This window comes from Neomonachus schauinslandi, chromosome 3, assembly GCF_002201575.2.
Source record: "Neomonachus schauinslandi chromosome 3, ASM220157v2, whole genome shotgun sequence".
Taxonomy (NCBI): domain Eukaryota; kingdom Metazoa; phylum Chordata; class Mammalia; order Carnivora; family Phocidae; genus Neomonachus; species Neomonachus schauinslandi.
The window spans coordinates 52,579,401-52,599,013 of record NC_058405.1 but is presented as its reverse complement, the minus strand read 5'-3'; the positions used below and the strand labels follow the sequence as shown (position 1 = coordinate 52,599,013).

General features: G+C 39.5%; 1 protein-coding gene across 2 annotated transcripts in view; it reads right to left on the bottom strand.

Annotated features, from left to right (window-relative positions):
- The window catches only part of DGKH (diacylglycerol kinase eta), a 162,231-nt gene that overhangs the window by 67,691 nt on the left and 74,927 nt on the right, over window positions 1–19,613 (bottom strand). For both annotated transcript variants that reach the window (XM_021697865.1, XM_021697866.1), the window contains exon 3: window positions 19,236–19,316. In XM_021697865.1, coding sequence (XP_021553540.1) covers window positions 19,236–19,316 — 81 coding nt within the window. The remainder of the gene's footprint in view (window positions 1–19,235; window positions 19,317–19,613) is intronic.

The window sequence follows — 19,613 nt, the reverse complement described above, 5'->3', positions numbered from 1 at the left end:
CTTACTCCTACGTATTCACTGCAAAGAAGGGACCTTTTATTTACTTGTGTAAGAAGAGCAAACTTTACACACATACCTCGAAACTACCTCTAAATAATAAGTCATACACTTACTTACATAGCCCATAAGAAATATTCTCAAGTTAGAAGCCATTTGATCAAGAGGTAATCTACATATTGCATTATGGAGCAGATTTCTGAAGTCATGAAAAAGCAATAATCATCTAAAAACAAAAGAAACTCTTCCCCTAATGAGTACACCTGCAAGCCTCAATCACTGCTGTCCATCTTAGGAAATAAGCCCATTATTCAAAACTACAGAGATCAGCCCAGTCTTAGCTACTCACCGCTCATTGCCTCCTTTTGTCTTTAGTTTAGACAGCACAATCCTTCCTTAAACCAAGGGGCCTTTCAGGCATCTGACAGGCACTCACACTTAAATACAGCCAGCCAGAAGTCACATGGAGGAGGAGCACCAACCACTCAGCTTTGGGCATTTGTTAATTGCATATGAAATTGAACAGAACCTCACTTCTGCATTTTTTTCTGTTTTCCACCACCCCCTTTGGAAAAAGCTTATTAGCAGTTGGTCACTTCTCTTCCTGAATAAATAGTTAATGAAAGAGCACTGCCTCCCTCATTACTTAGGAGCCAAATGGATGCTTTATTGCTTCAAAATGTTTTTCTAGGACAGCTCATCAAATGCAGCAGAAAAGATACCATTAAATCATAATACTCCCCTGGCTCTGACGACCGGCCTGGCACTCCAGAAACCTCCCAGTTTCACTGGACTGACTGAATAAATCTGATATTTATTTGAATAAGTATCACTGCTAGCATTTCTTTTATTTATTTATTTATTTATTTATTTATTTATTTATTTATTTATTTGCTATACTATATGATGATAATGACAATGAGCTGCTCCTTAGAAGATATTGGAAAAATATCAACAAACAGATGAGGAAAAAAAACTGCCCCCCCGCCTTAACTGTACTGCATTTCATCTCACCCACAGCAGGAATATAAGATGGCAAAAGTGAAGTGCATCAGACCCCTGTACAATACTGAAAGAGTCTGGCATGCCATCTCCAGTAAGGTACCACGCTTAAACTATTCCAACAGAGAGTTTCTTCCTTTAACTCAGATTTTTGATTCTGCAATGAAGGAAACTCTGAAAACTTCTGTGGTAATTTTAAATGTTCAACAACTTTTTCCATTAGGAAATTCTTATTTCTAATCTAAAGTTCTTTACAACAAACTGATCATATTTGCCCTATTGCAGTCCTTGTTTTTTTTTAAACTATATGCAATTTACTTTACTTTCTTATTTTTTAAGACCAGCTTTATTGAAATATAATTCACAATACCATTCAATTCATCTGCTTAAATGGTACAATTCGATGGTTCTTAGTGTATTTACAGCACTATAGAACCATCACCATCAACTATTTTAGAACGTTTTCACAACCCCAAAAAGGAACTCCCCATTTTCCTCCAAAGTTGGCCCCCACCCCCAGCCCTAGGCAACAAGGTCTTAAGTGACTCATATGAGAGTAGAGATACTTACTTCTATATTTCAAACAGTAACCTGGGAACCTCTACATCCAAGAGCGTAGGTCCTCAACTACGAGTGTGCACCTGAATCAAGCCAAGAGTTTTTCCAAAATATAGCCAACCATGCTCCAAACCAGACTTGGTGTATTGAAATCTTATTTTGGAGGGAGGCATGGATAATTTCAGATGTAATCCGTAGTTTGGCAAAGCTTACAGGTGATTCTGATGCACATCTCTGTTAATCAGCCATGAAGGGTAGGATAAGCATCCAACTTTGCCATTAATCAAGTCAGGACCTGGTCTTAGGAATGTAAAGAAAGTGCTCTTAATCTTTACGGCTCCTTATCTCCCTTTTCAGCACTTTTCTTTTTTTTTTTTAAAGATTTTATTTATTTATTTAATTGACAGACAGAGAGAGAGAGAGAGACAGTGTGAGGGGGAACACAAGTAAGGGGAGTGGGAGAGGGAGAAGCAGGTTCCGGCTGAGCAGGGAGCCCGATGCGGGGCTCGATCCCAGGACCCTGGGATCATGACCTGAGCTGAAGGCAGCTGCTTAACCAACTGAGCCACCCAGGCGCCCCTTTCAGCACTTTTCTGCTCCCAAATTTCCAGTGTTCTCATCTGTCCCTAACAGTATTCCTTTATATGGGATCCATCGGCAAGAGCCTACCACCTACAGCACGCTTGTGATATAACAGAGCTCCCAAAATGATGATCTTTGATGTTTTTGTTTGGCCATTCTGTTTGAACCCTGCAGTGTTGTGTTGTAAAACCACAACAATGACAAGAAGTTAAGATCCATGCTTTTGGACACGTACTTTGCTCTTCAGGGTACAAGCAGCTTACACCTATTTTCTTCAGCTGGCCACTTCATACACTTACGTTACCAAGTGGCCGCTGGAGGCATTTGAGTTTGCAAGTCCTGCATAGACTGACTCCTTTCCTTTCTGGGGTCAATACTTCCTTATTTTCTCATCCAGTTGCCACAAGTCCCATCTATTTTCTAAGATGACAACTGCTGACCTAAAAGTAATTTTTTCTGAGGTGTTAGAGATGATAAAGGTTCAGTGCATATTTTCTCCTAGTGGTGCTTGAATTTTAATGGAAGACTAAGAAGAGTACCATGTCACAACAAATGCATTTTTGGCACCAAGACCAAAGAAAGAGCCAGATAGTATAATTCAAATCAACCAAATAACAGAATTTTAGATTAAAAAGAGACCCTATCATACTGACGTAATACCATAAACATTCATTATATCACTGTAAACACTGTGGAATCTGCATTAAGTGCTCATGAAGAGAGTAGTTCCATAAAACCTGGGAGCACAAACTTAACAATATCTCAAAAGATGTAAAATAACATAGAAAGATGTAATGGACTAACGATAAGACTGAGGTTGACAAGTAATTCATATACACTCAAGAGCCTCATTATTAATCTATTGCTGGAATTTATAAAGAAATCCTGCTAGGCAGGCAGTGCACCATGTCAACAGTATCCTAAATCATATTGCTTGGAAGTTGAACTAAGGTCTTCCTATTCCCTTTCAGAAAGATCTACAAATCTTTTCAGATGTCTATTTTGAGCCATGTTTAGATTTATACACAAACACACACATACACCCTTCACTGAGAGTTAAAGAGGATCTTTGAAAGTCATTCCATCCTTCTGGTTTTGGCTGACTGATCATCTTTCCAATGGATGAGTCATTCTAGCTAAATAACAACTTACTGATCTTTGTGGGCATTCCTGTAATGTAGACTAGGGAGTATCAAACATGTACATAGGCTCTCAGAATAAAGAGAGAGGCATTAGTCATGACACAGGGAAGTCTACCCCATGCTGCTTATTTTCCTATCTAAGGAGAAGTTATTTTTCATCGGTATATATAATATTAATTTCAAAAACTCAAACTATAAATCAAGGAACTACCTAAACTTTGGTATAAATAATTGATGGAGAATTCTGTAGCATATGAAACATTACTCATTTGTGACAAGATTCCACAAAAAAGTGTAAGTATTGACAAAATAGATTCTGATGGAAGTTTTTTGGTAAATATGTAAAACTATTATTTGGAGAAATGTACTAATTATAGAAAGGAAAAAGACCTCTGGACAAGAGCAGAACATCTTTGCCAAGAAAATGTCTGTCTGCTTATCTACAGGAATACCTGACTACAAACTTATGGCAAAAAGGCAATGTCTCATTGATTCTTCAATCATCTCTGTAAACTAAGCACAGAATTAATTTTGCTACAATACATTGAAGGGAAAAAACAAATGTAAAAGCTAAATGAGTTGTCTACAGTAAGTTAATATACTTCTCATATGAGGAGTTAATAAAACAGCACTGTTATAGCAAGTAAAATAAAATAAAAATAAAATAAAAAATTATTACTTCACTGTAAAATACTGAATTGAGTAACTACAGGCAATTCAATAAATCTCACTCTTTCACAGGCTTTGTTTGAGAAGAACAATGAAAAAGAAGTAAAGTTAAAAACTGGCAATGATATTTTTAGGGATGCCTATTGAAGAATGAGGGGTCAAGTAGGATGATGTGAAAGATTTGCTTTAAAATACTGCAGATAAACTAGGGAAGAGACAGACTAGATGAAGCAAGTGTTGGCAACATCAAGATAGTAGTCGGAGCTGGGCAATGGGGATGTGGGGTTTCACAGTTACCCTGAGTTTGTGTATATTTGAAATTTTTCACAATTTAAAAAAAAAAAAACTGTACCCAAGCATTGGAGAACAAGCAAAACCCTTCAAGGAACTAAGGATGTAGGTGAAGGACCTGGGTGTCTTAGTCTTCTCTTATGTATATAGACCCTATTTAACCCTTGGCCCAAACTCAGCTTACAGACTACACCTACCAGGACCCAAGTTTCTGACCTTTAACTGCCCTCTCCCGTAACAAATTCACATTAGAAGGGTAATGTGGTCCCTTTGCTCAAATGACCTAAAATGTACACAGAAGTTAATGAAGCAAGTCTTCTGATCACTGGGTGAGATCGGGTGGGATGGTCTGAGCAGAAGAGAGCTATGCAAATCTTACTTCCACAATTCTTTTTTTTTTTTTTTTAAAGATTTTTATTTATTTGACAGAGAGAGACACAGCGAGAGAGGGAACACAAGCAGGGGGAGTGGGAGAGGGAGAAGCAGGCTTCCCGCCGAGCAGGGAGCCCGATGTGGAACTCGATCCCAGGACCCTGGGACCATGACCCGAGCCGAAGGCAGCCGCTTAAGCGACTGAGCCACCCAGGCGCCCACTTCCACAATTCTTGAGCTTCGATGACTCTGCTTAAGATTAGGTTGGCAGGCCACAAAACCTACTTCTTGACTAAGGAATAATGGCCTCATAACAAAGTCATTTTCCATGTTAATTTGATTTCCCTCTATAACCTAATGTTGGTTTTTTACTGCCTTAGAGTATTAAGTATAAATAAAACATAAATTCTGATATGTTTCCATGAAAAAAAGTACCACAGATTTCAATGCAGTCAAGTACCAATGTTCTCACTACATACACAGTGTTTCCATAGGATCTCACATTCTAAAAAGTAAATTTTTCCTTTATTTCAATGTAAAAATCCAAAATCCTCTAAAATCAAAATTTTACTGAAAAGCACTTAATAAAATATTAACACAATAAAATAGAGGCGTGTAAGCTGGCAGAATCCAGTTTTCAAATAAGCAACTGAATTCAACACTGTATAATTCATAGAGTCTTAGAATCTATACAAAAAGTGTTAAATAAAGCAATCTATTTAATATCTTCTGGGACTATCTTGTCTTTAAGACTTTGTTTCAGAGTAATGGGCCTAATTGTGACTTCTCAGAGTCTCTGGTTCACTGGAGAACCAAGATGGAAGGATGTAGTGAAACCATAGAAGGTAAAGACAGCCCCTCTGCAGGCTGTGCTCCCCAGTCCCGCTCTCCCTGGAAAAAGGACCTGGCAAAGGCCTCAGGGAGTCTACCAAGAAAGGCTTTCCGTGTTGCTTACTGCAGTATTCTATTCTATCACTTGTCTAGATAAATTACATGTATAATAATAAGCCACTGTTTCTTTGAAGACTAATTAGGTTTGGATTCAAGTCAGTACGGAAAGTTTCTAAGAATTTAAACAAACTGTAGTTATTAATGTTTGGTCAATCCCTATCCTATTAGTTTCCTATTGCTGCGGTAACAAATTATTCTCTTACAGTTGTGGCAGTCAGAAGTTTAGGGTCAAGGTGTCCAAAGGGCTATTTTCCTTTTGGAGGCTACAGGGGAGAATCTATTTGCTTGCTTTTTTCCCCTTCTAGACGCTGCCTGCATTCCTTGGGGCTCATGGTCCCTTCCTGGCATCAATCCAACCTCTTGCTTCCGTGGTCAAATCTTCCCTGATTCCTCCTGCCTCCCTCTTATAAGGGCCCCTGTGATTAAACTGGGCCCACTCCATAACCCTGGATAATCTCATCTCAAGATCCTTAACACAATCAAAACTACAAGGTCCCTTTTGCAATGTAAAGTGACATTCACAGCTTACAGACTTTAGGATGTAAATATCTTTATGGTCCATTATTCAGCCTACCACCCCCCTATCATAGATATAATACATAATTATAACTTCTGACATTGTAATAGTGAACTGTCCTCTATTTTCTTATTATATTCATAATTTCAATGAATGTCCATGAATCCAAACAACGTTTCTTCCAAATAATTAATAGTTACGTTCTCAAAAAATAGGACATTTAGGGGGCTCTGAGGTTGATAATTAAGCAGAATGATTACTCCTGCGGCAACTCACACTTTCAAAGTGCTTTGCTGTCAGTAAGATGACATATATTATCTCATTTAATCTTCCATATAACTGGCCCACTTGATAAGTAAAAAGAAATTTAACGTGTTTAGAACTGCAAACTCGGTAAGTAGGAGAATCAGAACAGACAGTCAGGTCTTCTGGTTTCAAAGCACACTCCTGGGCGCCTGGGTGGCTCAGTTGGTTAAGCGACTGCCTTCGGCTCAGGTCATGATCCTGGAGTCCCTGGATCGAGTCCCGCATCGGGCTCCCTGCTCAGCAGGGAGCCTGCTTCTCCCTCGGACCCTCCCCCCTCTCATGTGTTCTCTGTCTCTCTCATTCTCTCTGTCTCAAATAAATAAATAAAATCTTTAAAAAAAAAAAGCACACTCCTTTTCCCTGTTACAAAAGACAAGTAGGGCCTGTTTCTCAGCTGCCTTTATGTGGGCCACAGAACCCTGTCAAAAGATGAAATCTATTGTGCTATCATTTGATATGTGTAGCTCTAAGAAATCAACTGCCAGCAAAACAATTTTGTCAAGATAAAAACAAAAGCATTAAGATATAGAAGGTTTCAGATTAGCAATAACAAAGTAATATTTCCTGTAAAAAATTTTGAAATAATTAAGCTATAACTTCTATTCACTATATACGTAATAATAGCTGTAACTATGCCCTATTACTAAAAACATACTTGGTTCGCCAAAATTGGTATATTTTTTAAAGATTTTATTTACTTATTTGAGAGGGAGAGAGAGAGAGAAAGAGAGCAAGAGCACAAAAACAGGGGAGGGAGAAGCAGGCTCCCCGCTGAGCAAGGAGCCCGACGCGGGTCTCGATCCCAGGACCCTGGGATCACGACCTGAGCTTAAGGCAGATGCTTAACCGACTGAGCCACCCAGGTGCCTCCAAAATTAGTATTTAAAAAAAAGCCTAAAAATTACTGATCAGCACTTTAAGAGCAGACCAAAATCCATGAATATTTAGACTGCCAATATAAAGCAAGCATATTTTACAACTACCGAAGGTACATAAAAGAATTCGAAACTGAAAGGCAGGCTACACAACCAGCTGCATTATTCTATGCAGTTCACTTAGTGTGAGTAGGTTTGCAAGCTTTTCTTCAAGTTCAGCGCCCAAGTGTTTGAAAAACAGTTTGCTAACTTTCCCTGATAACCTTTGACTTTCCACCACAACATGCTATTCTTACCTCGACAGCACTTTTATCCACTTATATATTAGCATTTGATCCTTTTCTGAGTCCATCCACTTCCTGTCTGCTTCACAACTGTATTGTAAAGGGCAAGCACAATCCTAGCACAGAGCATGTTAATCTTAAGTGATGGGCAAAGATGATGGGGTAGATGAGCTACAACACCATGAGAAACGTGCTGAAGGATACCTATTGTGATAGTTTAAAGCTTACACTCTTTATTGGACTCCAACACCAAATTTTCATCCATTCACTAAAAAACATAGAGTGCCTTATTTTATGCCAAGCAACGTGGCAGCTCAGGGACAGAGAGATGCTCCTTGTACTCACGGAGCTTGCAGTTCAATGAGGAGCACAGAGAAGTAAACCTAATTCCAATCTTCCAAACCACTCCACTTAGCTTCCAAGATCCTTCAAGATCTGGACCCTTATCTTCTTGTCAGCACCCAGGGTGCACCTAGAATACAATGAAAGGCAGCTAACCAAGACCAAAGACTCAGAGAAAGCTTTCTGGGAAGTGATATTCAACCAAATAAGGGTGAGAGACAAGTGAGACTTGGAGCATATTTCTGTGGGGAGGGAGCCAGGGGGAAGGCACAAAAGGAAGGGATGCTGCAAACCAAGGGGCACACAAACACATAAGGAAGAAAGGTCAAGATAAGGGCTGGGTATTGTGAGTAGTATAAGGTGGCCCCACGGGTGGAAGAACAAGGCGAAGCCAGAGAGGTAATCACAGAAAACCTTCTACCGTGCTAAGGGGTATGGATTTGAAGCTTAAAGTGACAGAGCACGCACCCTAATGGGCTTTCAGCCAGGAAGAGCCAGGAATGGTTCTAGAGAGATGGCTGGCAGCCTTACAGAGGGTCAGCTTGGTGGTCGGGTCACAGGGGAGAAGACGCTTTTTTTTTTTTTTTAGATTTATTTATTTATTTAAGGGAGAGAGAGCGAGGAGGGGCAGAGGGAGACGGAGAGGCAGAAGGTGAGGGATAGAATCCCCTAGCAGACTCCCCGCTGAGCCCGTTGAGGGGCTCGATCCCAGGCCCAGAGATCATGGCCTGGGCTGAAATCAAGAGTCCGACTGACGCCCTGGAGAAGACTCATTAACCTTTGGAAAAGGCCTGACAGGACGTGAGGTCAGGGTGGCAGCAGGCTGCTGTGTATGGGAGCATGCCATGAAGATTTGAGCAGATAGGAGACAGGAAAAAGAGTGAATAGCTTTCTTGGAGGAGACAGAATTAATGGTACCTGGTGACTATCCTGTTGCGAGGCGTGACAATGAGGGAGCAGTTTAGATGACTCTAGCTTTCACATCTGCAATGGAAATAGCTTACAAGTCCAAAATAGTAAGAATTACCACTTACGGAGTAACTGTAACAGGCCAGGACCTGTGTGTGCTAAATATAAAATACATTATTTATATAAGATAAATAAGATTTATCTAAGCTACAAGATCTTATGGCATCTACACAACCCCAAAGGTAGTGATCCATTTTACATTTGAGGAACCTAAGGCTCAGAAAGGTTTGTCACTTGCCCGAGGTCACAAAGCACACGTAGGATTTGAAACTAAATTCTGTCTGCCTTCCTAGCCATCTACTAGAGAATGAAGGAATAGCAAAGATTTTACTGACATTACCCTAGAAGAATAGGCAGAAAAGGCTTCACATGCTGCTCACTTTTTCTCCTCTTAAAAATAATCAGGGCAGGGGCACTTGGGTGGCTCAGTCGGTTAGGCGTCTGCCTTCAGCTCAGGTCATGGTCCCAGGGTCCTGGGATCAAGCCCCGCATCGGGCTCCCTGCTCAGTGGGGAGCCTGCTTCTCCCTCTCCTCCCCACTCACGCTCTCTTCTCGCTATCTCTGTCTGTCCCTCTCTCTCAAATAAATGAATGAAATCTTTAAAAAAAAACAATTAGGGCCACTGTACAGTTGTATTTCAATCCTATATATACTTGTATATTCTTTAAAGATGAGCAAGAAAAGGTGCTGGTAAATTAATAACAACAACAACAATAATAATAAATATGCTAACATAGACAGGTCTCTGCAAGCCAGGCACCTTTAGAAAACAAAATATTGACAGGATATATAATCATATACATAATCATATATAGTATGATATACATACACATATATACATAATCATATATAGTATCTTATTTGTACATTGTACATTGGAAACTGAGAGGGGTTTTTTTAGTATTAATTGTAATGACAAGGATCACAGCGATTTTAGAAATTATTTATGTAGGCTGTCACATACACTTCTACTATAAATTAGCGGTATTAGTTAATGGACACAGTAAAAGTTTTACCACTCATTTAATATTTTCAGAATGTACCAGAGATTGGAACAAAGCATTAGCCTCATTCCCTTGGCACAGGCTCTATTGGTTTATAACCGTAAATTGCTTTGTACAGAACACATATGTAATGGGAAAGTTCAAAACACAATAATTATCTTGTTTGTACCAGTCACCACAAAACTAAAACATTTCTAAAACCTAAATTTTCCATTACACCATGATCATACTTAAGGAATAGAGAAGACGTCTGAATATGCTAGAAACTTAAAAAAGAGGCATGAAAATGATACCAAAGGAGTCCTTTAAGCCATTTTAATAGTTTTTAAAGCATCTCTCAATTGCCTACTAGACATCACCAGGATATCTTATCATCATTTCAAATTCATAGGGTCTAATTCACAATGTCTTCTTTTCACTACCAATAAACCTACTTGTATTCTCGTTTTCTACCCTTAATTAAAGGCATCGTTTATATAGCAATCCTCCCAAATTCAACAACTCTACGTTAGCTTCCTCCTCTCTCTTCTCCCTTCCTGTTGGCCACAGCTCTCCAGTCTTTCCCACAAGATCTCTCATGCATTGCTTCCTTCCCTCCCATTACAGATGGTCTGATATGTACCTTTATCATGGTTCCCTTGGACATGTAGCAGTGTCCAACTTGGGCTTCCTGCTAAGTCCAACACTCTTGTCAAGTGCATCTAATAGGAAGTTGCCAGAAAAGGCTCCCATGTAGAATTTAGAATTTTCTTTGAATAAGTAATAAGCATTTGTGACACAAACAAACAAAAAATTCAAAACGTATTTAGAATGAAAAGTGCATCTCCCTCCCAAGTCTGCCCCCAGCTACCAAGTCTCCCTCCTGAAGGCAAATATCTATCAGCTTCTATGTATCTCTCCAGAGGTAGTCTCTGCATATACAACAAATATGTGATCTTTCAAGGTTTAAATGCATGGCTGTGGGCCCATACACACAACTCCCCCCCCCCCCCCCCGCCGGCACAGAGTAACAAAAACAGAGTAACATTTTATACATGCACATTGTTTCACATCTGGTTTATCACACTGAATACAACTTGGAGTTCAGTGTGTAATATTATATACAGAGCCGATTCCTTCTTTTTCATGGTTGCATAATATTGTATTATGTGAAATAGTTCATAATTCATTTCAACCAGTCTCTAACTTACATATCTGGGTTATTTCCAATCTCGTGCTATTATAATGGGTAAGTAGCCTTGTATGTATGCCTTGGCACACATAAACAGTACTTTTCACTTCCTCTGTGAATTCTGGATAATGTGGGCAGTGAAGGCTTGATGAACCCAAGGACTTAAAAAAAAAAAAAAAAAACACCTCTCTTTACAACCTATCCTGTAAAGTGTCTATCTTGGTCATACTGTATTTAACCTCAGGTTAAAATCTGTCAGAAGTTTTTCTGCAGCACTTTGGAGTATAGTTCTGTCAGTCCTTGCTGGTAGGCCTGCTTTTATCCATCCTGAAAAGGCATGTACAATCTATAACATTTTCACATGAACAACACTTCGCTTGTACAAAACAGCAACTCTAAATTCCTACAAAGATCTCCAAAGGGAGAAGGATTAGCCAATCTGTCCTGATAGCTTTTCTTACATTTTGAGCCTAGCAAATAGAGCCCCCTAAGATTTTAGTCTAGCCACAAAAGGACCAATGGTTTCTTGCTTCCTAGAACTTTGGTCTAAGGAAGCTCATAATAACATTAAGAAGTATTTCTCTGGGTTGTACTCTTGGAAAAGATGCTATACCATTAAATGAAAAGATAAACATGATATACCTATGGAAACAATGTATTTCATTGCTAAAAGCCTGATGTCCAAGTTAGAGAAAAAAAGAATGCAAATTTCAAACTCCACTTATAAATTATCAGCTTTCATAGAATAAAGCCATCTAAACTGCATATAAGTCAATTTTAAGAGGCAAAACAACCACTCACATTACATTAATGTGGTATGATTTTAGAGCGCCATAAAATAGTTTAGCCAACATAGACATAAAAAATCCGGGGTTTGCCACAAGCAGGCATCGAATACTTAGGAGACAACTGCAATCATTAATCACAGCAAGAATTGTGTTTGTAAGACTTATTGTTGATAAAAAATGATCTGAGTCACAATGTAAAGAGTTCAACTAGAATACAAATATTTATGGGTATATTATAATCCAACCTCACTGGGAGAAATTAGGAAACTCTGCTCTCTAGCTAAATCTTGAAATGACACATTTCTCCCAAAGGAAAACTAGAGTTTACAAGTATCATTCATTCATTCAACAAGACACATTCTTTCATGCAGTTGACAAATACTTATTGTCTTTCCCCTCTGCACCAGGTCTTGTGTTAGCCCTGGGGATCCAGTGGTGAGGAAGACAGTCTTTGTGTCTGCAAGGAAATTTCGGTCTCCACCACCTCCCCTCCCTCCCTCCCACATACACATGCCACGCAAAGATCTCCTCAACAGCATTCTTAGAGGATGGTCACTTAGCTCTTGCTATGTGGTATAATGAAACAGTGTGTGTAAAGTGCCCGGCAATCTCTAAATCCACTCCTCCTTGCCTACTCTCAACAAACTCCAAGAGCTGGGAACCCCGAATTCCCCACCAGCTGTGCATAGCTATTAGCCATCCAACCTTGAGAAATTCATTTCAGCATTCTGAGCCCGAGTCTGCTCTGAGAACTCTGTTCTTGAAGGTCCCTTCCAGTTCACAGGGAATGAGAGGACTAGAAATTTCTAATAATGGACAGAGCCATTACATCACAAGAGGCCTGTTCTATCAGATGACTCAAGTTAGAAAGTTCTCTTTTAAGTAGAGCTAAAATTGTCCCTCTGTGAATTCAACTGTGAATCTTTGTCCTGCACTCTGCGGTAACACAAAACCTGTCGACCGCTTCTCATGCATGATAATCCCTCAAATATTAAAAAAATGTCACATTTCCCCAAATCTTTAAGAATAAAAAGTGGCCTCTTGTGTCAATCCCATGATTTCCCAGACCTTTGTATAATATATTGGTTACCCTCCTCTGCGAGCTCTTTATCAACATTTTTAGTTAAAATACAGTGCCCAAAATAAAATGTAGTATTCTAAATTGGCAGGAGGACCAGCAAGTGCTAGCTACATACCTGGTAATGCAATATAAGACTCTGTGATTGACTTGGAGGAGAAAAGACAACTGAAACACAACAAACAATTAGAGGAACACTATCTGGACCATACTCATTTAAAGCTCCACAATAAAGAGGTAGGATAGCTGAGGTGTCAAGAGTACAGATTGAGGTCAGATGACCCAGATGGGTTCAGATTCTAGTTATTACATGTGTCAGGTGTTAACTTCTCTGTTTCGGATCTCTCATCTATAAAATGGAGAGCAGGACAGTACCTACCTTATAGGACTGATATAAAGAATTGAATGAATTATCAGCATTTAGAAGAGACACATAATGATTATAATAAATATTATCATCAGAATAGACAACTTATTTATCTAAAGGGTTATTTAGATGATTTTCTAAACACCTGTTTTGTGATGTGTATTCACAAATGAGGTGAAAACAACGTTTCATCCTTTCCTTTGTAACTAAGATTGAGATACTAATGGATAAAAGTAAACTGACACTTGGGTTCAAAGGATGTGGTATCTCTCTTAAGAGAGAAGATGAACTGAATTATAATAACAGAGAGGAAACTAAGGGAAAAACAAAATAAACAGAAAGTACACATTAAAGAAAGGAGTTCTTAAAAACATTTTCCCCCTCCCATTATAACACAGCCTGCTCACTTCAACTACACCATGAATGTATAATTTTTGGCATTTTATGTGCTGGATGTTCTCTTTATTGGCTTGTTTTTATGCATACTTTTTGAAACTTCATTGGAGGAATCAACTCGAATGCTAATCAACTTTTGGTCATGTGTGCTGTGGCCAGTGACCCTGAACTAAAATGATTCTGTTCCAGTGCTTGGTCAGCTCTAAAAATAAGTGCTACCACATGGTATCTGTGTTTCACACAACCGAGTAAACCAGAGTGGGTGTGCAGTCACCGTGAGATTCCAAGCACACTCGTAGATCACTCACTAAAAATGGTAAGGGTAGTTAAATAAACCAAATAAATTACCTCTGTATTTCTTTCTAGTTAAAAAATATGCTTTCTTTACAAACTTCCATAAAAAGTTTTAACAATGTCAATACAATACTTTCTTTAAAAATGATGACTCATGCAATCAGAGAAAGACATGTATCATATGACCTCACTGATATGAGGAATTCTTAATCTCAGGAAGCAAACTGAGGGTTGCTGGAGTGGTGGGGGGTGGGAGGGATGGGGTGGCTGGGTGATAGACATTGGGGAGGGTATGTGCTATGGTGAGCGCTGTGAAGTGTGCAAGACTGTTGAATCACAGATCTGTACCTCTGAAGCAAATAATACATTATGTGTTAAAAAAAAAAAAAGAAGATAGCAGGAGGGGAAGAATGAAGGGGGGGGAAATTGGAGGGGGAGACGAGCCATGAGAGACGATGGACTCTGAGAAACAAACTCAGGGTTCTAGAGGGGAGGGGGCTGGGGGATGGGTTAGCCTGGTGATGGGTATTAAAGAGGGCACGTACTGCATGGAGCACTGGGTGTTAAACGCAAACAGTGAATCATGGAACACTACATCAAAAACTAATGATGTAATGTATGGTGATTAACATAAAATAATAAAAATAAATAAATAAAAATGATGACTCATGTACTTAAGATTTAGCCTACTCGTCATTAAAATTTAAAGAAAACAGTCATTTGAACAGCACATTTTGAAAGTCTAATGTATACCATGTGATTGTGATGACTCTCGATTCATTAAAAAGCTCTTCGTTAGCATATACAAATAGTTAACAAGGTACGATCGACATTTCATTCATTACAGAAGGGTTGCTTTTCCCAATAACATCTATTAACATGAGATAAAAGTGGAAATAAATCTTCACCACACCTCTGAAAGAGAGGCAGGGTGGAACATTTTCTCAAGATGAAGTTCATCCATATTCTCCTTCAAAATCCCCCTACTTGTTAGGAATTGACAACAGATTATCATTTGTGAAGGGAGCAGGTGGGACACTAACTTCAGGATAATAACAGTCACTGGCCCTTAGCAAACTCTATGTGCTCATCATGGTGTGAGGGATTATAGTGCCTCATCCCATTCCATTTAATCCTCACAACCCCATGGGACAGGTTCCACTGCTATCCTCAGTTACAGGTGAGGACACGGATTCACAGGGGTTAACTAATTTGTCCAAAGGCACGTGGCTAGAGAGGGCCAAGTCAGGACACAAACCCATGCTGTTTGACTTCATGGTCTAAGGTCTGCAATTGAGTAAGTCACAAAAAGCTGGGATATACACATCACGATGAGTGAGAAAGAGAAAAAGAGAGCAGCAAATGTGAGAAGAGAGAGAGGACAGGCAAAGACTAACCAGATGGAAAGACCACTGTGTGAAAAGGAAGAGCCCTGGATAAAGCATCAGGAGGGCTGGGACCCTTCCCAGGGATGCACCAGTGTGACGGAGGGGAAACTAATATGTACCCAAGGTGACTTAGACAACCAAAACAACAAGACAATTATTAACTCCAGGGATGGGAGCACAGGACTGTGCAAGGAAGGGAAAGTAACCGTCGAGTAGGTAGGATTTGTCCACAAATGCTTTGACGCTACTCTCACGGTGTCTCTATCCCCTCCCCCGAAGCTCAGCCAACCTTAGTGACTCATTCAGAACTGACAGAATGCGGCAGAAACTATGCTGAGTAACGTCCCATGTGAAGTCAGTTTCGGCCGAGCTCTCTCGAACCTGTTTTACTAGAGAGTTTGGCATTGGGTTTTCAGGCAAAGCACAGCTTTTCCATTTCCCATTTGCTAATCACAGATTTTCCACTTACTATTGTCCCCTGTCAATATATCATCCTTAGGGACTTCAAGGCATGACTATAGCGAAGCTGAATTTGGCCATTCCTGTATCTTCCAGCCATAATACCACTAAACTTCACCATTAACCTTTGATACGAACTAGCCAAAACAACAGTATCAATAGCAGTCAATGCAATCCAGAAAGGTAGGATATTTAAATATTTAAAGATAGGAAAGATTGTCAATTACTGGTTGAAAACCTCTCCCTTATTCTATTTTATGCCCTAGAAAGTTCTACCAAATTCATTTGCTGTAAAACTCTAAGCAATCTGCCTAATATTTTAGTCTCCACATTTCTAATCCAACAAACTTCAGAAATAACATTTGGTTGAGTGGATAAATCTCTTGAAAATACTTCACCAAGAAGTCTTCTCATGTGTAAAATAAACTTTCATCTTATTAATTAAATCAGCAAATATTTACAGATAAGGTACTCTGAGGTAAAATGATATGACAGAGTCTCTGTCCTCAAGGAGATTATAATAAATGTAAGTACCTAATTAAATATGAGGCAGACTATAATGAGTTCTATAATAAGAAAGGCACTAGAGGAGAGACTGAATGTACTTGGAGGTCCAAGAAAGAGTTATACAAAGGATTTGAATACCCTCTCTCAAATCTAAGCTTTTCACTTTCTTTTACCTTTATCTACACCAATACTCTAGACCTTGTCTTTATCTGAAATTGTTCCATCCTTCAAATCTTAAATTTTGGAATCCTCTTTCAGACTAAATTCTAGATCCCTGTTGAGGGGAAACCCTTATTGCCCACTCCCCCATGAGTCTCCACAGAGGAGAGAGGACTTCGGTTGACTCCCTAAGGAAGGCAAGTGGTTCATCACCATACCCCCCCTTCATTTGGGAGGAAGGAAAAAGAAGCAACAATTTATCAGAAGCTCTGATTAGGCCTCCAATAATTTATCAGAAGCTCTGAATCTAGTGGTTGTTGGATCCTGTTCAGTGATAAATAAGCTGTCCCTCACTCCCTGTGTTTTATTCTCAAGAACTGAGAACACAGAGAGGAAGATGGATGACTTATTATCCCTCGAACATCCAACAATGCCTTTATCTTTTATAAGCCCTATAAACCATCAACCCTGGATCAATTTAGCTGTTGTTCTTTCTCCCCATCTTAACAAAAAAAAATGTGAAAGGCATAGGAATTGGATACATTACTAAACTTGATCTCCATCTTTGCTAGACACTATTTACTACCTCATAATCTTCTCCAGGTCCCTGTTCAGTTTCAACTTTCATTTTCTTTCTTTTCTTTTCTTTTTTTTTTGTAATTTTATTTATTTATTTGACAGAGAGTACAGGCAGGAAGGGCAAGGAGAGGGAGAAGCAGGCTCCCTCTGAGCAGAAAGCCCGACGTGGGGCTCAATCCCAGGACCCTGGGATCAGGACCTGAGCCGAACGCAGACGCTTAACTGACTGAGCCACTCAGGCGTCCCTCAACTCTCATTTTCTACATAAGCTAACCCAAACCTAAGTAAACTCTGACTCATAGCAGATGACCTCGGCTTCAATTTCATTGAGAGAACAGTAGTATCTGGGTTTGGAATAAACGAACTTCCTGCACACACCCACCTCCATAAACTTTCTGTCTCCCGGTCAATGTTAATCTCTGAATGGGCTCTGGCTCCCATGCTCCATCCATTCTCCCCTGTCTCTCCTGACACTTCAACTTTCGAGTCCAACAATTCTTTCCTCTCTTCTATAGACACACTCAAAACCCATTTTAAAAACAAAGCCAAAGAACAACAACAACAAAACTCTTTTGAAGTCTGAATATTATACTTGTTCTCCTTCCTCTAACAGCCAAGCTTTTCAAAAAAGCAATCCACCCCGGCTTCTCTGCCTTCCCACCTGTTCGGCAGGGCAGCCTAATGCACGCCAACCCCTCCCCAAAGTCATTCCCATCAATGTGACCCAATGACCTCCATGTTAACAAATTCCACAGACGCTTCTCATTTCTTCTTTGACTGGATCTCTCTATAGTATTTGATGTTTAACAACTTCTGTCCTAAAACTATCTTCCACAGGCTTTTCCTAACATCATCACCTCCCAAGGCTCCTTCTATACTTCAGAATGCTCTGTCTTTATTGGTCAAACTTTAAATTTTAACATTTTCCCAGGATTCTATTCTTGGCTTTCCTCTCCTCCAACTAAAGGTTCCCTGGGGCGGTGGAAGGGGCAGGAACATTTACACCATGGATTATCCCACGTGCTGTAAATCCATATGGCTAAATCTGAATACATTTGCTTCCTCCCCACCCCGCCCCCGCCCCCCCCAGCACTTACCTCTGTCATGGCACTGCTCTGTATTTGTATAAACAAATCTGTCTGTCTTCCCTGCCCTGGCAAGCCTGGGAGATGGACACAGCACACCACTGTCAGCAGTGCTAGCTTCTTGAACAGGGGCTGGGAGTGTGGATGGGGGCAACAACATAGCGAGAGCAAGGCATCTTAGAGGACCTAGGAATATGTAGCTATAAAAACTACCTGGGAGGAACTTCACTGAACTCTATTGTGAATATTTTGAGGGAAGTAACAATTTATTCATCTCTGAATCTCTTGTGCTTAGCACAAGTGCCTAGCACATGGTGGGTATTCAAATTATATTTTTTGAATGAGGGAAGTAGAAAAAGAATGAGATATCTGAGATTAGCTTTGAAGAACTGGTAGAATTTCAACAGCCTTAGATGGAGGAGAAATCAGTGAAGCCAGGGGGAATGGGAAAAGTCCAGGCACAGACAGAAATGCTGGACCGGTGGGGTGCATAAGGACGAACAGTCTCAGTAATTCTAGAATGCCAAGGTATGGTTTTATAAGACTTGAGGATGGAGCTGCAGATGTAACTTGACAGGCAACAGTGAGCCAGTGAGGTCTTTCCAGCAATGTGATTTGTAATTGGAAAAGAATTAACTGGAACAGAGGATACCTCTTAAGTAGCTATCAAATGAATTACTTAAGTGAGAATAAATGAAGACCTGAACCCTAGCAGCTGCCTGAACCACAGCAATAGAGTAAAAGTAGAGGAGAAGGGAAAATACTATTTTAAGACCGAGGGTAAGAAACAGACTTTTTGAATATTCCGAAACAATGGAAATTAGTTGAAGTATCAAATTTAAAAGAGGTGACAATTTTAAAGCACTAAAATTAAAAGGCCTAAAATGGAAAATGTTGTAAATACTTTAAAAAAAATACATTTAATGCATTGGTTTCTTGACAGTACTTGGTATACAGCATACTTATTAAGTTTATCATGTTGGCAGGAACTCCAACACGCTTCAGTTGACACATGGTTGGTAACTGAAGAGGACATTCTGTACATGCTTAGGAAAGGTCATTCTGTAACTTTTGAGAAGGAAGTCAGCAGCATATCACCATACCGTGAAACTGTTGTTTGCATTTTTTGTGCTTGCTTCAGCTACACTGGCATCTGAGAGGTCAACTTCGTCGAATATCAGAGACTGTTAATGAAGAAGAACACAAACACATTAAATGAAAACCTAACTCAATGTTTGTCAATAATTTTTATTTTTTTTATTTTTTTATTTTTTGCTATCAGGTCATGACTATGAAGCTGTGTTAGGAATTAGGAATAGAAAGTGAATAAAAAGTCGTTTGTGATTATTTGCAATATCTTCTTAGGAAGCGTAAAACCACAAAGTACAACTAACTCATAAATCCCAAACCGAAAAGGTCTTTAAAGAACCCTGTGGCACACAGTTTCAATATAAAATGCTCTGTGCTCTCTAGAAGCGTAA